General features: G+C 39.4%; 1 protein-coding gene across 1 annotated transcript; it reads left to right on the top strand.

Moving 5' to 3' along the window:
* Positions 1-921: 921 nt before the first annotated feature.
* On the top strand, positions 922-12,267 carry PTP4A1 (protein tyrosine phosphatase 4A1). The gene is made up of 6 exons (XM_023222947.2): positions 922-1,629; positions 5,329-5,879; positions 7,379-7,471; positions 7,855-7,985; positions 8,220-8,294; positions 8,947-12,267. Exons 2-6 carry the CDS (start codon positions 5,775-5,777, stop codon positions 9,062-9,064), a joined length of 522 nt encoding a protein of 173 aa, XP_023078715.1. The 5' UTR covers positions 922-1,629; positions 5,329-5,774; the 3' UTR covers positions 9,065-12,267.
* Positions 12,268-18,736: the final 6,469 nt, after the last annotated feature.

The following is an 18,736-nucleotide window of genomic DNA, read 5'->3' as shown; positions in this document are numbered from 1 at the left end:
TGTGTCCTAGGTGAGTCATTTTCTTCAAAATGACGATTAGTTTTTGTTCCTTTGAAAGTCTGGCCCAGGATTTTTTGTTTTTTGAAAGTTTTTATTTTACTTACAGTGTTAAGAAAGTTGAATAACTATACAACCAGAGTCTCTAAATAAATCCTAGGATGCTGCAGCGCACTGAGAGAGGACAAAATTTGATCCCTAAAGACCTCTCCAATCTCATACTCGGTGAAAATAACAAACAAAAGGCTTCAGTGTTAGTGGAAAACTGAGTTCTTCAAAAGCAGGTAAAGGTCCTGTTTACTCCTTCCCCAGAGCTGAGGAGAAAGGGTTTTCAGATTATAAATAACAGAGTTGCCCTTGTATGGCACAGAACTGCGATAAGACTTTACTTCTTAGGGGCTTAAATAATGAAGTCAGTAAAAGAGGACTGACAACGAACATAAAAAAACGAACATAAAGAAGAGCTTTAGCTTTGACGCAAAGAATTACATCAGTGCTTGACAAAACCGAAGATTCTTAATTTCTCAAAACACTTTCTTTAAGCACTTCCTAACCTTTCATTATCTGAGACAACATATCAAGTGAGCAGCAGTACAAAGGATGCATGTGATTTCGAAATGCCACAATTGAGCCAACTGCAGTTGCACGCGTACGTAGTACAGAGGCGTGATCAAAAAAAGAATATAGGGAGCACAGGGCTTCGTCTGCATCAAAAGATACTCTCCCCATCTTCTATAGCATTAAGTTTTGCGAAGGTAAGTTTCTCCTCGCTTGAAAGCGCCCCCAGGGACAAGAATTCATCTTGACCAAGCCTAAGGCCGTAGCATGCAAGGTGTTGAGTCACCGGGTACAGCGGTCGTGCGACATAAATATTATTTGATGACGAATGTACTCGGGACCCAGGTGCCAAGGTAAACCACTGACAAAGATGACCGTGGTTAAGGCAGTAGAAAATAGGGTCGACACTGAGACGCGGTTCCAGCCCTAGAGGGATTGCATTTTACGATTCAGGCAAACTTCGAGTCTCCTCTTGTGACATGTGTGCACTCCTGGCTGGTTTTAATTAGGAGAAACGTGGTTTGCAGCAGGAGTCCTTCCAGTCGATAGATCGGAATCTCTCTCGCTCCCACCCCTTCTTAACCTCAGGCTTCCTGCATCCCGAAGTCCTCCCGGCAGCCCCTTCCCTCCCCCGCCCGGGGGATGCTCCGGTTCGGCGCTTAGCCATTCATCAACCGGTTCACACCGGCGGCGGCCGCCGCGGAGTGACGTCCGCGGGGGGCGGGTCTCCGCCCCCGCCTGTAGTCTCCCGGCCCGCGGTTCCAGGCCGCGATTGGTGGCTGGAGGGTTGCACGTCGCACCGGTTATAAAGGGGAGGGCTTGTGACGCAAGGGCGCCTCGGCGCGTGTATTGGCTCCTTCGGCTGCGGGCCGGCTCGGCTACGCGCTCTGCTCGGAGCCGCTCACTGCATGGTAGAGTCTGGTGCCCCCGCCGCCGCCTGCATCGCCACCACCGCCGCTCCGCCACGACCACCGCCGCCTCCTGCCCTGCAGCCGCCACCACCACCTGTGTCGCCGCCGCCTCGGGACCGGCTGTATGATTAGGCCACAATCTTCAATGAGTAAACATATTCCTGTGAGTAGCCGTCGCATCGTCGCCTCTCGGGTTGGGAATCCACGACCGGCCCCCCTATCCCTGCTGTCGCCTTTGTTCGGAGCCCGGCGTCTCCTCCAGGTTGCCCCGGGTTGCAGTTCCGGTGGGTCCCGGGTGGGAGCGGGCTGGTTACGGCCCTGTGGCCGGCCGATTGCGGCCGGCTGTGCGGAGGCAGACGCCGGGCCCCTCGGGGCTGCAGGGTGGCGGTTGATCGCCGGAGGCACAGGCTTTTGAGTCCCTCCCGAGCCCGGGGCGACGGGGGCGACGGGGGCGGCGTAGTCCGGCTTGCGCGGCGGCTGGGGGTAATTTCGGCTTCCGCAGCGGGTCGGGTGGGTGGCACAAAAGCCGCTTTGTGACCGCCGCCTCCGCCCTTGGCCCTTTGGTCTGGCGCGACCCGTCCGGGCATGGCAGGCTCCGCGGCGTCCCGGGGCCTCTTTGTTCGGCCGGAGGAGAGTGGCTGTACTGGGAGCGGGAGACGTGGCCCGGGGTGGGGCGAGGGTTGCGCGTGTCACTGCGGAGCCGGATACGGGGAGGGCGCGGCGGTGGCGGGTTCGCCTCCAGATCCGGGCGGGCGTGGGATAGGCGGGACAGCCTGGCACGGGTGGTAACGATCTGGTCCCAGAGCTTCTCGGAGCTCCGGGGTGGGCGCGGGACAGCCACTGGGTGCAGCTACACTCCTATGCTCGACGGCCGGGACCCGAGCCTCAGACAAAATGGCCTCGGCGCCCGCGCCTGACTGAAGGCGCGGCGCGAACCCGTGATTGCGGCGCGGAGAGGGGGCGCAGCGGGCGTGCTCGGGCGCACACAGCCGCGTGCGCGGGGCGGCGGCCCTCGGGGACGTTCCGCGAGTTGCACCCCTGCCCGGGCCAGAGAGGGGTTCTGCTAGGTGAGAACTTCGGCCCTCCGCCCCGCCCTCCTCCCAGGCTCCACCTGGTAATTCGAGCTGTTCCGGATTTATCGCCCCACCTCGGGCTCGTGATAATGGGAACAAGTCTAGTCTTGTCCTTTCTCTGGGCCAGTCGTGGAGAAATGGCCTGGGTCGGAGCGTCTTGGAAACTGACAGGGCTACTGTTAGTTACACTGACGCGAAGGACTTCCCGTCCGGGCACCAGCACACATTTCCCCTGCCAATGTTGGAAGGGCCCTGGATGGCGCCTTTTAATCGGGGACTGTTTAGAACTGTTCCTGAACTCTGTGGTGTAATATGTTGTTGCCTCCTATTGGTTTGTGGCAGCAGTAGCCAACCACAGCCAGAATTCTGAGGGTTTTTTATCTTCTGGCCGCGGAGCCCCCTACCAGTCCACGAGTATTAAGTGATTTACACTACGATTGGAACCGTTGATCTGCTTGACATCCAGATCCTGAGGCAGTGCTTCCTGTTAGTCAGTTGAAAACTAGATCATTCCCAAGAGTGAGCAGCATTTTACTCATGCTTTCTTAGGTGCTCTAAGACCTAAGTAGATGTAGAACAGACTATTCAAGGAATTATTTGGCAAAAGAGTTAAACACATTAATTGGCTTGACTCTGCAGTATTATAATAGTGACTTAAGCTTCTGCACAGAGATTGCTCTTTCCTCCTCTCCCTTCTTATATATGATTGTGATTGTAATGCAACTGATATGTGGGAGGGAAAAATTCCTCATCATGGATAGTTTTTCCTGTGGCTAGGATATTGGGAATGGAGGAGTGTCTTGGGCGGAACAGAAAGGTATGGGTCGTCACCACTGCTTTAACAGACGAGACCCCCAGCCACTAGGTGGCTCCACTCAGTGAAAATAACCAGTTCAGGAAAGGAATTCTTAATATAGTGCTTTCTCTGCTTCCTGATGAAAGTGCTTACTTACATGAAGGGATATGGCCCGACTAGGTTGTAGCCAACAGGAGTTTTAGCTGTTAAATATGGAAATAGTGGTGTGAAATACTATGTCAAATCAGCTTTTAATTGAAAAATAATACCTGGAAATTAGAATACTGTGTTGAGTCATTATAAAGCTTTTAAAGATCATTGTATGTCATTGGGAAAGTGTACAGAGGTAGTATTTAGAACTTGGGGTGAAAGTATAATGAAATTACTTTCAGATTGCTACGGTCTCTCTTCACTGTAACTGTGATGTCTTTATAATTTAGACACTTAATTTTTTAACCCAGCTGACCAAGTAGGGGGAGTAACCTCTGAGGGCTTGTTTGAATAAACTTGTGATAATGAAAGTTACCTTTCTTATGGGACCTTTTGATAAATGACCGTTAATGCTATTTCTATGTTTTACCAGAAAAGTAGACTGGGTTTTTGACTTGATGTTTTCTGCAGTAATCATCATAAGAATTATTCTTAAAATTTAGCAAAGTTCTAGAAACTATAACTAGCATGGGACTATTTAAAGGTGTAAAATGGAAATGGGAGCAGGTCGTTTGAATTTTAATTTTAAGACTTCAAATGCTTACATTTAAGCGTAGAAACTAATGGAACCTTTTGTTAAAACTTTTTTGGGGATGAGAGTATACATGACGTGCTTTAGGCAGTGGCTATGAATTACTGCTTTTGTTAACCTGTTATTAATACTTTCCTTAGTGCCCTCTTTACTCCCAAGTACACGGGTACCTTATAAACTATTTGGAAGAAGACTAATTATTAACATCAGTGTCTTCCATGGACATATTTTAAAACTACCCTGTGACTATTGGTTTAATGTTTGATATTGGCATAAAATGATTTAGTTCTTAAGGGGGAACTTAGAGAAAATATAAATACATTCATATTTGTTTATATTTATTGGTTACAGTAGTTACTTTGCTTTTGAGACCTACCACTTCCACCTTCAGCATCCCTTTGTCCCCCTTCTCTGAGTTGGATTTCAGTTTTGAGTTGTATATGTGACATTTTGGTTTTAAAATACAAAAGAACACTATTAAAATTATGAATATTTTCTTTATAGTTATAAATGAGAGTTCCTTTTTAAATTCATAAGCATACATTCTTATATTTCATATAACAAGTTGATTTTCAGAGACTCATTTTCCTCGTCTTCAGTTTAATGGGAATGATAACAGATTGTTAAGGATAAAATGAGATTCTAAATATAGACACACTTAAATCAGTCTAAGAAAAGGATATAAAAGCATAAAGTTGGAAAGGAACTTAAGATGTTTCGGTTTATGAGTTAAGTAAATTATGCAAGACTAATAACTTCAGAGTTATCTGGAGTTTGTATTAATGTGTAAAAATGTTTTCGTTAGTTGGAAAAATCAACATAAAGTTGTGTATGTAATTACAAAGTAAAGAAAACAACTATCAAAAGGAATAATTAATAGAATCATAATTATATGTTATATATAGATATATATAGAGAATATAACTATATAGAATATGTATGAATATGTATATATATGAGTATGTATATGAATTTCACAAAAACGTAACAATGGATTTTTTTTTTCCTGAGGAATCTTAGTAATAGATCATGGATTTCAGTTTAATCTATCTGACTGCTTGTTTTATGCTGATTGATTTAATCTGTACTCACCCCTTGAGTTTTGCGATTTAAGTAAAAGTTGAAGAAGTGGCTCAGACCCTGCTTTAGAAAGATAGTTCTGTACTTAAATAGTGTAAAACCCTAATATATTTCTTTTGAATTGGAAAATAACTTATTCTCTCTTTCTTTCTGTCTTTTTCTTTTAAACAGCAATTCTGTGGTGTTCTTGGTCACACATTTATGGAGTTTCTGAAGGGCAGTGGAGATTACTGCCAGGCACAGCACGACCTCTATGCAGACAAGTGAACTGTAGAAACTGATTACTACTCCACCAAGAAGCCCCCATAAGAGTGGTTATCCTGGACACAGAAGTGTTGAATTGAAATCCACAGAGCATTTTACGAGAGTTCTGACCTGGATGGGGTAAACCTCAGTGCACTTCTTTTCTGTTGGCCTCAGTATTACTGGATTGAAGAATTGCTGCTTCTTGTTAGGAGGTTCATTTCATTTATCATTACTTACAACTTCATACTCAAGCACTGAGAATTTCAAGTGGAGTATATTGAAGTAGACTTCAGTTTCTTTGCATCATTTCTGTATTCGATTTTTTTTAAATTATTTCATAACCCTATTGAGTGTTTTTTAACTAAATTAACATGGCTCGAATGAACCGCCCAGCTCCTGTGGAAGTCACATACAAGAACATGAGATTTCTTATTACACACAATCCAACCAATGCGACCTTAAACAAATTTATAGAGGTAAGATTTGATATGTTTTAGTAGCTTAAATTGATTGCAATATAATAGTGGAGCTTATAGCTAACAAAATAAATAGTACTTTGGGAAATATGAGATGGTATACCTACAATTCCAGTTCCCAGAAATGTCAATGTCTTCTATAGGTTAGAGGTATTTTTATATATTTTGAGAAGGGCATGTGCTTGAGTTCATAATTCTTGCACCTGAGTTTGCTTAAATTGATATGTGGACAGTAAAACAGTGTAACTTTTACATATCTTGTAAGAAATTTGCATGGTTGCCATTTATGGATTTTTTATATATCTGCTTAACCTAATGACTAATGCCATAAACCAAAGTTGGTTGGTCTTGGACCCCATTTGATGCTTAGAATCCCTCAACTACAAATTCTGTTCCTTCCTAATGGTAGCTATGTAGCCAAAACTCTACCTGCCTCTTTTTACTGGGAGAAAGGAATTAAATGCTGAATAATATATCAGGATGTGCACATGTTTTACTTTATAAATACCTACAGTTGTTAAGAAACAGCAAATAGGTCTCTCAGAAGATGTGGAAATACTTTTTTTTTGTTTGTTGTTTTTTTGAGACGGAGTTTCGAGTGCAGTGGCGTGATCTCGGCTCACTGCAACCTCTGCGTCCCGGGTTTAAGCAATTCTCCTGCCTCAGCCTCCTGAGTAGCTGGTGAGGGCGGGGGGTACTACAGGCATGCACCACTTTGCCCAGCTAATTTTTGTATTTTTAGGCGGAGTTTCACCATGTTGGCCAGGCTGGTCTCAAATTCCTGACCTCAGGTGATCCACCCACCTCATCCTCTCAAAGTGCTGGGATTACAGGTGTGAGACCCCATGCCTGGCTGGGAAATACTTGAATGGTGCTTTAATTTTTATTACCATATATTTTATTTATGTGTATATATATAATATATAATTTTTGTTACTATATGTGTGTGTGTGTGTAATGTCAGGAGAGTTATAATTAGTAATAATGCATTTTGAAGCCTGTAGTTTTAAATGGTATGTGGGCTTTTTTACTGTATTTAAGACTTCATTCTATGTACTTCAAATGTGTAAAGTTTAAGGAGGGAGTATAATTGAGTCAAGTCAGATTACTCAATTAGTTATAAATAACGCCTTTAGTTATATTTACCTTTGTCTGCATTGCTGCTAGCCCCTTTTAGTTAATGTTTTATCCCAATCCGGTATTACCATGACTATAAACAACTTCAGTGTATGAAGGGGGCATACCATTTAAAAAAAGAAAGAAAACTTCTCCAGTTTATTAAAAATATGTATGGTATTTAGAACTTTTCTTTTTACATTCTAGCATTGTTATTTAAAACAAAATTTGCTTTTGTGTTAAACATAAATAGATTCTATCATTATTTAAATGATTTTCTGTTAACCAGCATACTTACTGATCAGAGATGATCAGAATATAAAATGTTGAGTAATAGTGATGTGGTTAAACATTAAGATTATTTTAATGTATGTTTTATCCAGGAACTTAAGAAGTATGGAGTTACCACAATAGTAAGAGTGTGTGAAGCAACTTATGACACTACTCTTGTGGAGAAAGAAGGTATCCATGTTCTTGTAAGTATTTAACAGTTCCTACGTTTTTATGGTGCTATGCTACAAAAGTTTATTCAAATAGTAAATTCAAATATCTATTTAAGTCATAAATAGACCTCAAAAAGCTAAAAAAAAAAAATTATATTATTTTGCAGAATCGTAATTTCTAAATAAAAGTGAAAAGCTAAGCAAGGATTTGAAGTTGTGAAACATTTTTGTAAAGATTGAGCATTTAGTCACATTTGGTAGAGAACAAGATTTAGTAAGATGTGATTAAACATTAAAATGAGAATGCTTTTGAAAACATTTGCATGTTAGAAATTTAGAATTATTACTACAGTGTTTATATTAATGATCTATTTTAGATATTTAATTTTTAATATTTAAATATTCTTTTGACTTAGGATTGGCCTTTTGATGATGGTGCACCACCATCCAACCAGATTGTTGATGACTGGTTAAGTCTTGTAAAAATTAAGTTTCGTGAAGAACCTGGTTGTTGTATTGCTGTTCATTGCGTTGCAGGCCTTGGGAGGTAAATGAATTTATCAATTTGATTCTATGTAAAAGTCTGGGTTGATAATGAAAATACGGAAACTTGAAACATCCTTATAGTTTTTTAAATATAAAGTCAACGTTTGTCATAGGTATTACTTAAACAGGAAGGGTGGTAGATAATGATACTTCTGAGTTGGGGAGTGTTTGGAGAAATAAATTTATGAAGATTTGATTTTGAAAAAAGTACTTATTAAAATTCTCGCCTTACCAGAGCTCCAGTACTTGTTGCCCTAGCATTAATTGAAGGTGGAATGAAATACGAAGATGCAGTACAATTCATAAGACAGTAAGTAATGGATTCTCTTTTCATTTCCTTGTTGAATGTCAGTGAGTAAATCAAGATACTACATTATTTTTTGCATTTCATGCAGATGCTTATATTATTAAGATTCTAATCCAACAAGAGTTTTTGAATTATTGTTTTGCTTTAAATACTTGATTGAATATGTTGGTGGTTATTTTGTATTTTTATTGAGGTATAATTAAGATGCAATTAAAGATACAATAAAATGCACAGGTCTCTAAAGGAGACCAGTTGACAATAACAGTCAAATTAACCATCCAATACAACACCGAATATTTTGAGTGCTCTAGAATATGCTTTTGTGGCTTTTGTAGTCATCTTCACTGCTACCAGAGGCAACTTCTGACTTCACTATAAATTAGTTTTGTCTTTTCTTGGACTTACATATAAATGGATTTGTGAGTCAACTATTATAACTAATACTCAAAAGAAGATATATAGAAAATTAACTTTCTATGATTTTTTCCATTTGCACTGATGTGCCTGTTCATATTCATTTCTGCATCAGGTCACAGCCTAATGAATCAAAAGATAAATTGCCACAAAAACGGTGATGGTTGTCCATAAGACACTAAATATTACTGTAGGGGGGCTTTTGCCTTCTTTCATTTTTTTTTTTTTTTTCTCCTCCCAGAAAGCGGCGTGGAGCTTTTAACAGCAAGCAACTTTTGTATTTGGAGAAGTATCGTCCTAAAATGCGGCTGCGTTTCAAAGATTCCAACGGTCATAGAAACAACTGTTGCATTCAATAAAATTGGGGTGCCTAATGCTATTGGAAGTGGAACTTGAGATAGGGTCTAATTTGTTATACATATTAGCCAACATGTTGGCTTAGTGAGTAAGTCTAATGAAGCTTCCATAGGAGTATTGAAAGGCAGTTTTACCAGGCCACAAGCTAGACAGATTTGGCAACCTCTGTATTTGGGTTACAGTCAACCTATTTGGATACTTGGCAAAAGATTCTTGCTGTCAGCTTATAAAATGTGCTTGTCATTTGTATCAATTGACCTTTCCCAAAATCATGCAGTATTGAGTTATGACTTGTTTAAATCTATTCCCATGCCAGAATCTTATCAATACATAAGAAATTTAGGAAGATTAGGTGCCAAAATACCCAGCACAATACTTGTATATTTTTAGTACCATACAGAACTAAAATCCCAGGAACTATGAACACTCTAGACCTTATGTGGTTTATTCCTTCACTCATTTCAAACATTGAAAGTAGGGCCTACATGGTTATTTGCCTGCTCACTTTATGTTTACATCTCCCACATTCATACCAGTATACATCAGGTTTGCTTAACCATTGATTTTTTTTTTTTTTTACCAAGTCTTACAGTGATTATTTAATGTGTTTCTATAAATCTCACTTTGTGCTATTATTAAAAAAACCTCCATTTTGAAAATCTACATTGTACAGAAGCACATGTCTTTAATGTCTTCAGACAAAGAAAGCCTTACATTAATTTAATGTTTGCACTCTGAGGTGCAACTTAACAGGGAGGGCCTGAGAAAAGACTGGGAGGGGGCTGTTAATTATTTTTAGCAAAATGTTGCCTTTGTCTTGTGCAGAACATGTAGAATATGCTCTTTAATTTAGTAAAATATTTTTTTAAAAGGTAGAGATGCTTTGTTATTGTAATCATAAACTTCCTGAAATTCTTGTAATTTTTCTTCCATACTTATCAGAAGCGTGTTTACCAACTTATTTTTGTTTGAAAGTGTGATTTTTTTTTTTTCCTTCCCAACCTCTCTTGCAAAAAAAGAAGTGGGTTTCTGCTAATGAATTGAGCAGACATCTAATATTTTATATGCCTTTTGAGCTGTGTAACTTAATATTTGGATACTTGATAATTTGTTTTATTATGTAATTGATAAAATGGTGATGTGTATTAATGTTAGTTCAACCATATATTTATACTGTCTGGGGATGTGTGGTTATAGTTCTGTGGGAGAAATAATTTTGTCAGTGTTCACCAGCTTGTAAAAACTTAGTGCGAGAGCTGAAACATCTAAATAAATAATGACATGCATTTATCATCATTGAGATTGTTTTGCTTAAAATTAACTTATTTTGTAGAAAACAAATGAATTGCACTTCACTTAATGTGTGTCCTCATCTTTTTACAAATAAATGAAGGATTATAAATGATGTCAGCATTTTAGTAAGCTTTTAGACAAAATTTGTTAGGGTCATTCATGAAAACTGTTTAATACTAAAAGCACTTTCCATTATATACTTTTTCAAGGTCTAGATAATTTTGAACCAATTTATTATTGTGTACTGAGGAGAAATAATGTATAGTAGAGGAGGACAGCCTTGGTTTCTAAAGCTCAGTTCCACTAGTTCCGTGGTTTTGTGCAACTTCTGCGCCTCAGTTTTCTCCTTTGCAAATTAATAATTACATACGATTTTGAAATTAATTTGAATGTTAGTATTTGGTACATGAAGGCTTACTGTTAAGTTTCCTTTAATGATCCAAAATAATGCCTTTCATAGTTCATGTTAATCTAAATCTAGATGTCTTTGTCTAATTTTTTTTGAATAGCAGTTATAAATGTAAAGGACTCCAAGTTTAAGTAAAAAGTGATACTCTACCTTGTGTGTCAAAGAATTTAGTTCCACCTCTTCATACCAGTTTAACACTTAATATATTCCATTGAATTTTAGACAGGCTAAAGGAAGAACAGGGGCCTCTGGGGGCCCTTGGTTATTTAAATCTTGGATTATTTGTGATAATAATCACAAATTTTTGGCTGTTTAACCTGATCTTTTTTTTTTTTTTTTTTAAGGAAATAAAGCCTAGTCTTGAGAAAATAATTTTATATCATTAATTACTAGATGTTAAACTATTACCACACAGCCCATAAAACAGCATTTTCGTTTATTGAGAGAGAGGATGTGCCATCATGATTAATGAAAAATATCTTTTGAGTTTGAAAACAAATTAATTTGCAGTGTTTGGATTGTATATATGGTGCTAAAAATAAATTAATTTACTTTATAAACCTTATCTGTACATTATACGATGTGATGAAATTTGCTTTTTATCCAAATATTTTGTATCTTGTAAATATGGCTAATTATAGGAATGCCTATAATACATCTTAGATTCCTTATATCTAATATGAATTCAAAGAGTTATGAGTTGAAGTCTTGAATGCAAGAAACTATCTGATGGTGTTCTAAAATTTGGTAGTTGAGTTTGGATGGGATGATGTAAATAGAGACTAGTTGCCTAGGCTTATCTATGAAAACCATAATGTTGCTGATGTAAGTAATGCAGTTACTGAATCATAAGAAAATGCCATCTCTTTTTAGTTGAAAGAAAACTCTGGAAGTAGGTGCCATTGGTCATTCTGCAGTGCACTGCAACCATTGTTTCCCCTAGTGCCCTCTTTTCCCTAGGGCATTGCTCTCCTATTCCCACACCTTAACACAGCTCTATACCTAGAAGCAGCCAGCCCAGGCATGCAGTCACATTTAATCACATCCCCCTTCTAGAGTGCTTCAAAATGATGTAGTCCCTCAACTTGGCTAGAGAATCTCAATTTCTTGAAATCTATTTTTTAAATGTCATATTCATCTGGTAAATATGTACTGTTTGCCAGGCATTTAAGAGTATGGCAAAGAACATGAAAGATGGTGTCACCACATTTTGGTCACCAATGAGTACCCCACCCCTTGCCATGATTAAGAGAGAATGCTTTCTATTGGAGTTTCAAGAAATATAATTTGAGAATACTTTAAAGGGAAGTGGAAGTATAAGTGAATGATATTTTTCTTTTACATGTAAACAATGAAGTTAATTCAAAGTAAGTTTTAAAATAACATGAAGTAGTGTCTGCCGTACATGTTTATATTCTACATTCTTGCTTCCTTAAATTAATGTTTGTGTGTATATATGTGCCTCACACCTGAATTGAAAATTAAAGACTGGTTTAAAAGTGACACTTAATGTTTCTCCATTACATTTGGGGTAACCAGCCTAAGTGGAATCTTGGAAGGAGAGTAAGGGAAAGGTTGTATTTGCCTTCAATGAATTAAACCAGTGATATGTGTTAACCTATGAATGAAAGGACCGGTGGTGATTTTACAATTATATATATTGCCACAGTAACGAGTTAATATACTTAAATTGATAGCTACCATTTATTAATGATTTTATTTTCAGGTAATTCTTATAATTTGATTCCCTTCCAACAGTGTTGTCCCAATTTTATAGTAAGGGATTTGGGCCTCCAGCTAGGGGACTAGCTAATAAGTGGTAGAAGTCAGGGATTCAAACCTGTGTTTGATCCTGTCCACTATACCACACAGTTATGTAAATAAATATGCATGACTTTTTTGTTTTGAGATGGAGTTTCACTCTTGTTGCCCAGGCTGGAGTGTAATGGCCTGATCTCAACTCACTGCAACCTCCACCTCCCGGGTTCAAGTGATTCTCCTGCTTCAGCCTCCCAAGTAGCTGGGATTACAGGCATGCGCCACCACACTTGACCAATTTTGTATTTTCAGTACAGGAATTTAGTATTTTTAGGAGAAACCTAACTGTGACAGAAGGCAAAAGGGGATTTAGAGTGTCTCACATGGTGATTAAAAGCTTGACTAAGAAATCATACATGTCACTTAACTCAGAAATGCAATTCTATCACGTGCTGAAAGGCCAGAACTACACAGAATTAATCACCTCCACCTCAGGGTTTAAAAGAGTACATCCACAGCAACATTTTACATAACTGAAATGCCGAACATAAGGGTTAAAGTTTCCAGGCAGCCAAAACAGATGTCATGAAATTCAAGCACTAAAGTTGAGAAGCACATGGGTAGCAATTAAGATACATTTGTAAGCCTGATACGAGACAAATTTGGAATCATAAAAACTAAACAATATAAAAAGTACAGCCACTTGGAACAAGTCAATACTACGACTAACAACTTTAAGCTTATACACCTCAATTGACCTTAAGGAAATTGATATTTCATATACAGCACAGAACAATTAGATGCTTACAATGATTGACAATAGTCATCAAGAGTATAAACCATTAAGTTTGGTTGTGTGTGTGTGTGTTTAGGTTAGTACTGCATTTACTTTTTTTTTTTTTTTTTGAGACAGGGTCTCACTTGTCACCCAGGCTGGAGTGCAGCGGTACAATCTTGGCTCACTGCATCTTCAACCACCTGGGTTCAAGCAATACTCCTACCTCAGCCTCCTGAGTAGCTGGGACTACAGGCATGCACCACCACACCTGGCTAATTTTTGTATTTTTAGTAGAAAATGGGTTACTCCATGTTTCCCAGGCTGGTCTCAAACTCTAGAGCTCAAGTGATCTGCCTGCCTTGGCCTCCCAAAGTGCTAGAATTACAGGAGTGAACCACTGTGCTCGGCCAAGTTTTTTTTTTTTTTTTTTTTTAAGTAGAGATGGGGTTTCAACGTATTAGCCAGGGTGGTCTCGATCTCCTGACCTCGTGATCCAACCGCCTTGGCCTCCCAAAGTGCTGGGATTACAGGCGTGAGCCACCGTGCCCGGCCCATTTTGTGGTTTTTAAGGCAAGGAATTTTATAATGAAATATTTTCAAGGGCTATTCTTAGATATATTAGAGAAATGGTCTCATGAATAAGTTTGGCAAACACTGGGCTAACTTAAACATTATTCACTGCAATACTAGAGCCTTTAATATGCAGGTGTGAATTTTTAATCTTTCCAAGAGAACAATGTTGTATTTATCCATTGTATCAATCAGTGTCCCAGAAGAAGACAGATTGTTCACTCACAGTGGATAATTAAGCATTTAATAGAGAAACAAAAAGAATTTCAGGCCAATATCCCTGATGAACATTGATGTAAAAATCCTCAATAAAATACTGGCAAACTGAATCCAGCAGCACATCAAAAAGTTCATCCTCAAAAAAAAAAAAGTTTATCCTCCACGATCTAGTTGGCTTTATCCCTGGGATGCAAGGCGGGTTTAACATATGCAAATCAATAAATATATTATAATGCATCACATAAAGAGAACAAAAGACAAAAGCCACACGATTATCTCAATAGATGCAGAAAAGGCCTTCAATAAAATTCAATATCCCATCATGTTAAAAACTGTCATTGATGGAACATACCTCAAAATAGTAAGAACCATTTATGCCAACTCCTAGCCAATATCATACTGAATGGGCAAAAGCCAGAACCATTCCCTTTGAAAACCGGCACAAGACAAGTATGGCCTCTCTCACCACTCCTATTCATCATAGTATTGGAAGTTCTGGCCAGGACAATGAGGCAAGAAAAAGAAAGAAAGGGTATTCAGATAGGAAGAGAGCAAGTCAAACTGTCTCTTTGCAGGTGACATGATCCTATATCTAGAAAACCCCATCATCTCAGCCCAAAAGTTTCTTAAGCTGATAAACAACTTCAGCAAAGTCTCAGGATACAAAATCAATGTGCAAAAATCACAAGCATTCCTATACACCAATAATAGACAAGCTGAGAGCCAAATCATGAGTGAACTCCCATTCACAACTGCTCCAAAGAGAATAAAATAACTAGGAAAACAATTAACAAGGGATGTGAAGGACTTCTTCAAGGAGAACTACAAACCACTGCTCAAGGAAGTCAGAGAGGACACAAGTAAATGGGAAAACATTCCATCCTCATGGATAGGAAGAATCAATATCGTGAAAATGGGTATACTGCCCCAAGTAATTTATAGATCCAATGCTATTCCCATTAAACCGCCACTGATATTCTTCACAGAAATAGAAAAAACTACTTTAAAATTCATATGGAACCAAAAAAGAGAGCTAAAGCCAAGACAACCCTAAGCAAAAAGAAGAAACCTGGAGGCATCACACTACCTGACTTCAAACTATACTACAAGGCTACCAAAACAGCATGGTACTGGTACAAAAACAGACACACGGACCAATGCAACAGAATAGAGATCTCAGAAATAAGACCGCACATCTACAACCATCTGATCTTTGACAAACCTGGCAAAAGCAATGGGGAAAGGATTCCCTATTTAATAAATGGCGTTGGGAAAACTGGCTAGCCATATGCAGAAAATTGAAACTAGACCCCTTCCTTATACCTTATACAAAAATGAACTCAAGGTGTATTAAAAACTTAAGTGTAAAACCCAAAACTATAAAAACCCTAAAAGAAAATCTAGGCAATACCATTCAGGACATAGGCACAGGCAAAGATTTCATAATGAAACTGTCAAAAGCGATTGTAACAAAAGCAAATATTAACAAATGGGATCTAATTAAAGAGTTTCTGCACAGCAACAGAAACTATCATCAGAGTGAACAAACAACCTACAGAAAGGGAGGAGATTTTTGCAGGTTATCCATCTGACAAAGGCCTAATATCCAGAATCTACAAAGAACTTAAATACATTTACAAGAAAAAAACACAACTCCATCAAAAAGTGGGCAAGGGGCATGAACAGACACTCTCAAAAGATGATATTTATGCAGCCAACAAACATGAAAAAATGCTCAGCATCATAGATCATTAGAGAAATCCAAATCAAAACCACAAAAAGATACCATCTCACACCAGTCAGAATGACAATTATTAAAAGTCAAGAAACAACAGCTGCTGGCAAGGCTGTGGAGAAATAGGAACACTTTTACACTGTTGGTGGGAATGTAAATTAGTTCATTGTGGAAGACAGTGTGGCAATTCCTCAAAGACCTAGAACCAAAAATACCATTTGACCAAGCAATCTCATTACTGGGTATATACCCAAAGGAACATAAATCATTCTATTACAAAGATACATGCATGCATATGTTCACTGCGGCACTATTCATAATAGCAAAGACATGGCATCAACCCATATGCCCATCAATGATAGACTGGATAAATAAAATGTGGTACATACACACCATGGGATACTATGCAGCCATAAAAAGGAATAGGCTCATGTCCTTTGCAGGGACATGGATGAAGCTAGAAGCCATTATTCTCAGCAAACTAACACAAGAACAGAAAACCAAACACTGCATCTTCTCACTTATTAAGTGGGTGGGAACTAAACAATGAGAGCACATGGACACAGGGAGGGGAACAGCACACCCTGGGGCCTGATGAGGGGTGGGGGAAAGGAGAGTATCAGGATAAATAGCTAATGCATGCAGAGCTTAATATCTAGTTGAAGGGTTGATAGGTGCAGCAAACCACCATGGCACATGTTTATCTGTGTAACAAACATGCACCTTCTGCACATATATCCCAGAACTTAAAATTAAATTTATAGAAGGAAAAAAGCATTTATTTATTTATTTATCTATTGAGATGGAGTCTCGCTCTGTCACCAGGCTGGGGTGCAGTGGCATTGTCTCAGCTCACTGCAAGTCTGCCTCCCAGGTTCAAGTGATTCTCCTGCCTCAGCCTCCCAAGTAGCTGGGATTATAGGCATGCACCACCACACCCAGCAAATTTTGTATTTTCAGTAGAGACGGCGTTTCACCATTTTGGTCAGGCTGGCTCGAACCCTGACCTCAGGTGATCCACCCGCCTCGGCCTCCCAAAGTGCTGGGATTATAGGCATGAGCCACCGCACCTGGCAAAAGACACATTTAATAAAGGGAAGCCAACAGGAATGTTGTGATACTGTTGCCACCTCCCAGCCTAAAGAGGCAAGGGAGGGGGACCAGTTACTGGGACTAAAGGGAAGAGCTAAATGGCTAGGACTTCCTCAACGAAGCTGTGACCTTAGTTGGAAGATACAGCCAACTAACAGCAACCCAGGTGGAGGCCAATAAAAGATCGAGAAATATTCAGCCCCATTTCCACATCCCCTTTGATGTCCTACTGGTCTCTCTTTTCCCCTCTCTCCCCAGGCAGAGGGCAAAGGAACCTGCAGTCTATATAGATCAGCCTTTTGGGAACAGAGCAAAATAGAGAATAGGGTGTGGGAAACAGAAAACATCCTGTACTACTGCAGACGCCTTTTTTTTTTCACAGGTGACTGCTTGGGATTAGTGTTCTGCAGAACACACTGCGAAAAGTTGACATTACTCATTTTTTTAAGATAACCAAATTGATACACACATATATAAACACGTTTTGGTTTTTTAGAGGTGGCAATACATACATTTTTTGGAAGTGATAATATAATGGAGGTATCTACAGTAATATGAAATAGCTCATTCATTTAATTTCAATTTAAGTATTTTATTTTATTTTATTTTATTTATTTTATTGAGATGGAGTCTTGCTCTGTCACCCAGGCTGAAGTGCAGTGGCGTGATCATGGCTCACTGCAACCTCCACCTCCCGGATTCAAGCAACTCTCCTGCCTCAGCCTCCTGAGTAGCTGGGACTACAGGCATGGGCCACCATGCCCAGATAATTTTTTTTTTTTTTTTTTTTTAAGTAGAAACAAGGTTTCACCGTGTTGGCCAGGCTGGTCTTGAACTCCTGATCTTAGATGATCCTCCCGCCTTGGCCTTCCAAACTGCTGGGATTACTTTTAAAGAGTTTCTGCACAGCAAAAGAAACTATCATCAAAGTGAACAAACAACTTACAGAATGGGAGGAAATTTTTGCAGTCTATCCATCTGACAAAGGTCTAATATCCAGAATCTACAAGGAACTTAAACACATTTACAAAAAAAACACAACCCCCTCAAAAAGTGGGCAAGAGACATGAACAAACACTCTCAAAAGATGACATTTATGCAGCCACCACGCATGGCCATCACTTCTCAATCATGAAAAAAATAAATACAGATTTTATAGTAAAATAATAAAAAGAATTGCACTTGGGACCTTCTTTAGTTACAGGCATGAGCCGCCGCACCCAGCCATCAAGTGTTGATTTTTGGGGGAGTGACAATATAATGTCCATTTCACTTCTGACTTGCAGAATATGATCACAGATTGGTTATTTTCTGCAAAAATATTTCAGGACTTTAATTTTTCCAAAGGCCAGCCTTAGCCAGTTATTATTTAGATAATTTTGTCTTGAAGCATCTAATACAGCATCCATATAAATTTTCATTTTTTATAATTTTTTTTTTTTTTTTGGAGACGGAGTCTCGCTCTGTCTCCCAGGCTGGAGTGCAGTGGCCGGATCTCGGCTCACTGCAAGCTCCACGTCCCAGGTTTACACCATTCTCCTGCCTCAGCCTCCCAAGTAGCTGGGACTACAGGCGCCCGCCACCGCACCCGGCTAATTTTTTGTATTTTTTAGTAGAGATGGGGTTTCACTGTGTTAGCCAGGATGGTCTCGACCTCCTGACCTCGTGATCCGCCCGCCTCGGCCTCCCAAAGTGCTGGGATTACAGGCTTGAGCCACCGCGCCCGGCCTCTTTTCAATTTTTAATTGACTTAACTCTGCCAGATCCTTATCTGACAATAACTTTTGCTGTCATTTGAGCAGCTCTCAAACATCACTTTC

This window comes from Piliocolobus tephrosceles, chromosome 5 (assembly GCF_002776525.5).
Source record: "Piliocolobus tephrosceles isolate RC106 chromosome 5, ASM277652v3, whole genome shotgun sequence".
In the NCBI taxonomy this organism is placed as follows: Eukaryota; Metazoa; Chordata; class Mammalia; order Primates; family Cercopithecidae; genus Piliocolobus; species Piliocolobus tephrosceles.
This window is presented reverse-complemented; position numbering and strand designations above follow the sequence as displayed.

Coding starts and splice junctions, on each gene's coding strand:
- PTP4A1 (XM_023222947.2), top strand. CDS start 5,775: ATGGCTCGAATGAACCGCCCAGCTCCTGTGGAAGTCACATACAAGAAC. Junction 5,880..7,378: donor CCTTAAACAAATTTATAGAG/GTAAGATTTGAT, acceptor TGTTTTATCCAG/GAACTTAAGAAGTATGGAGT. Junction 7,472..7,854: donor AAGAAGGTATCCATGTTCTT/GTAAGTATTTAA, acceptor CTTTTGACTTAG/GATTGGCCTTTTGATGATGG.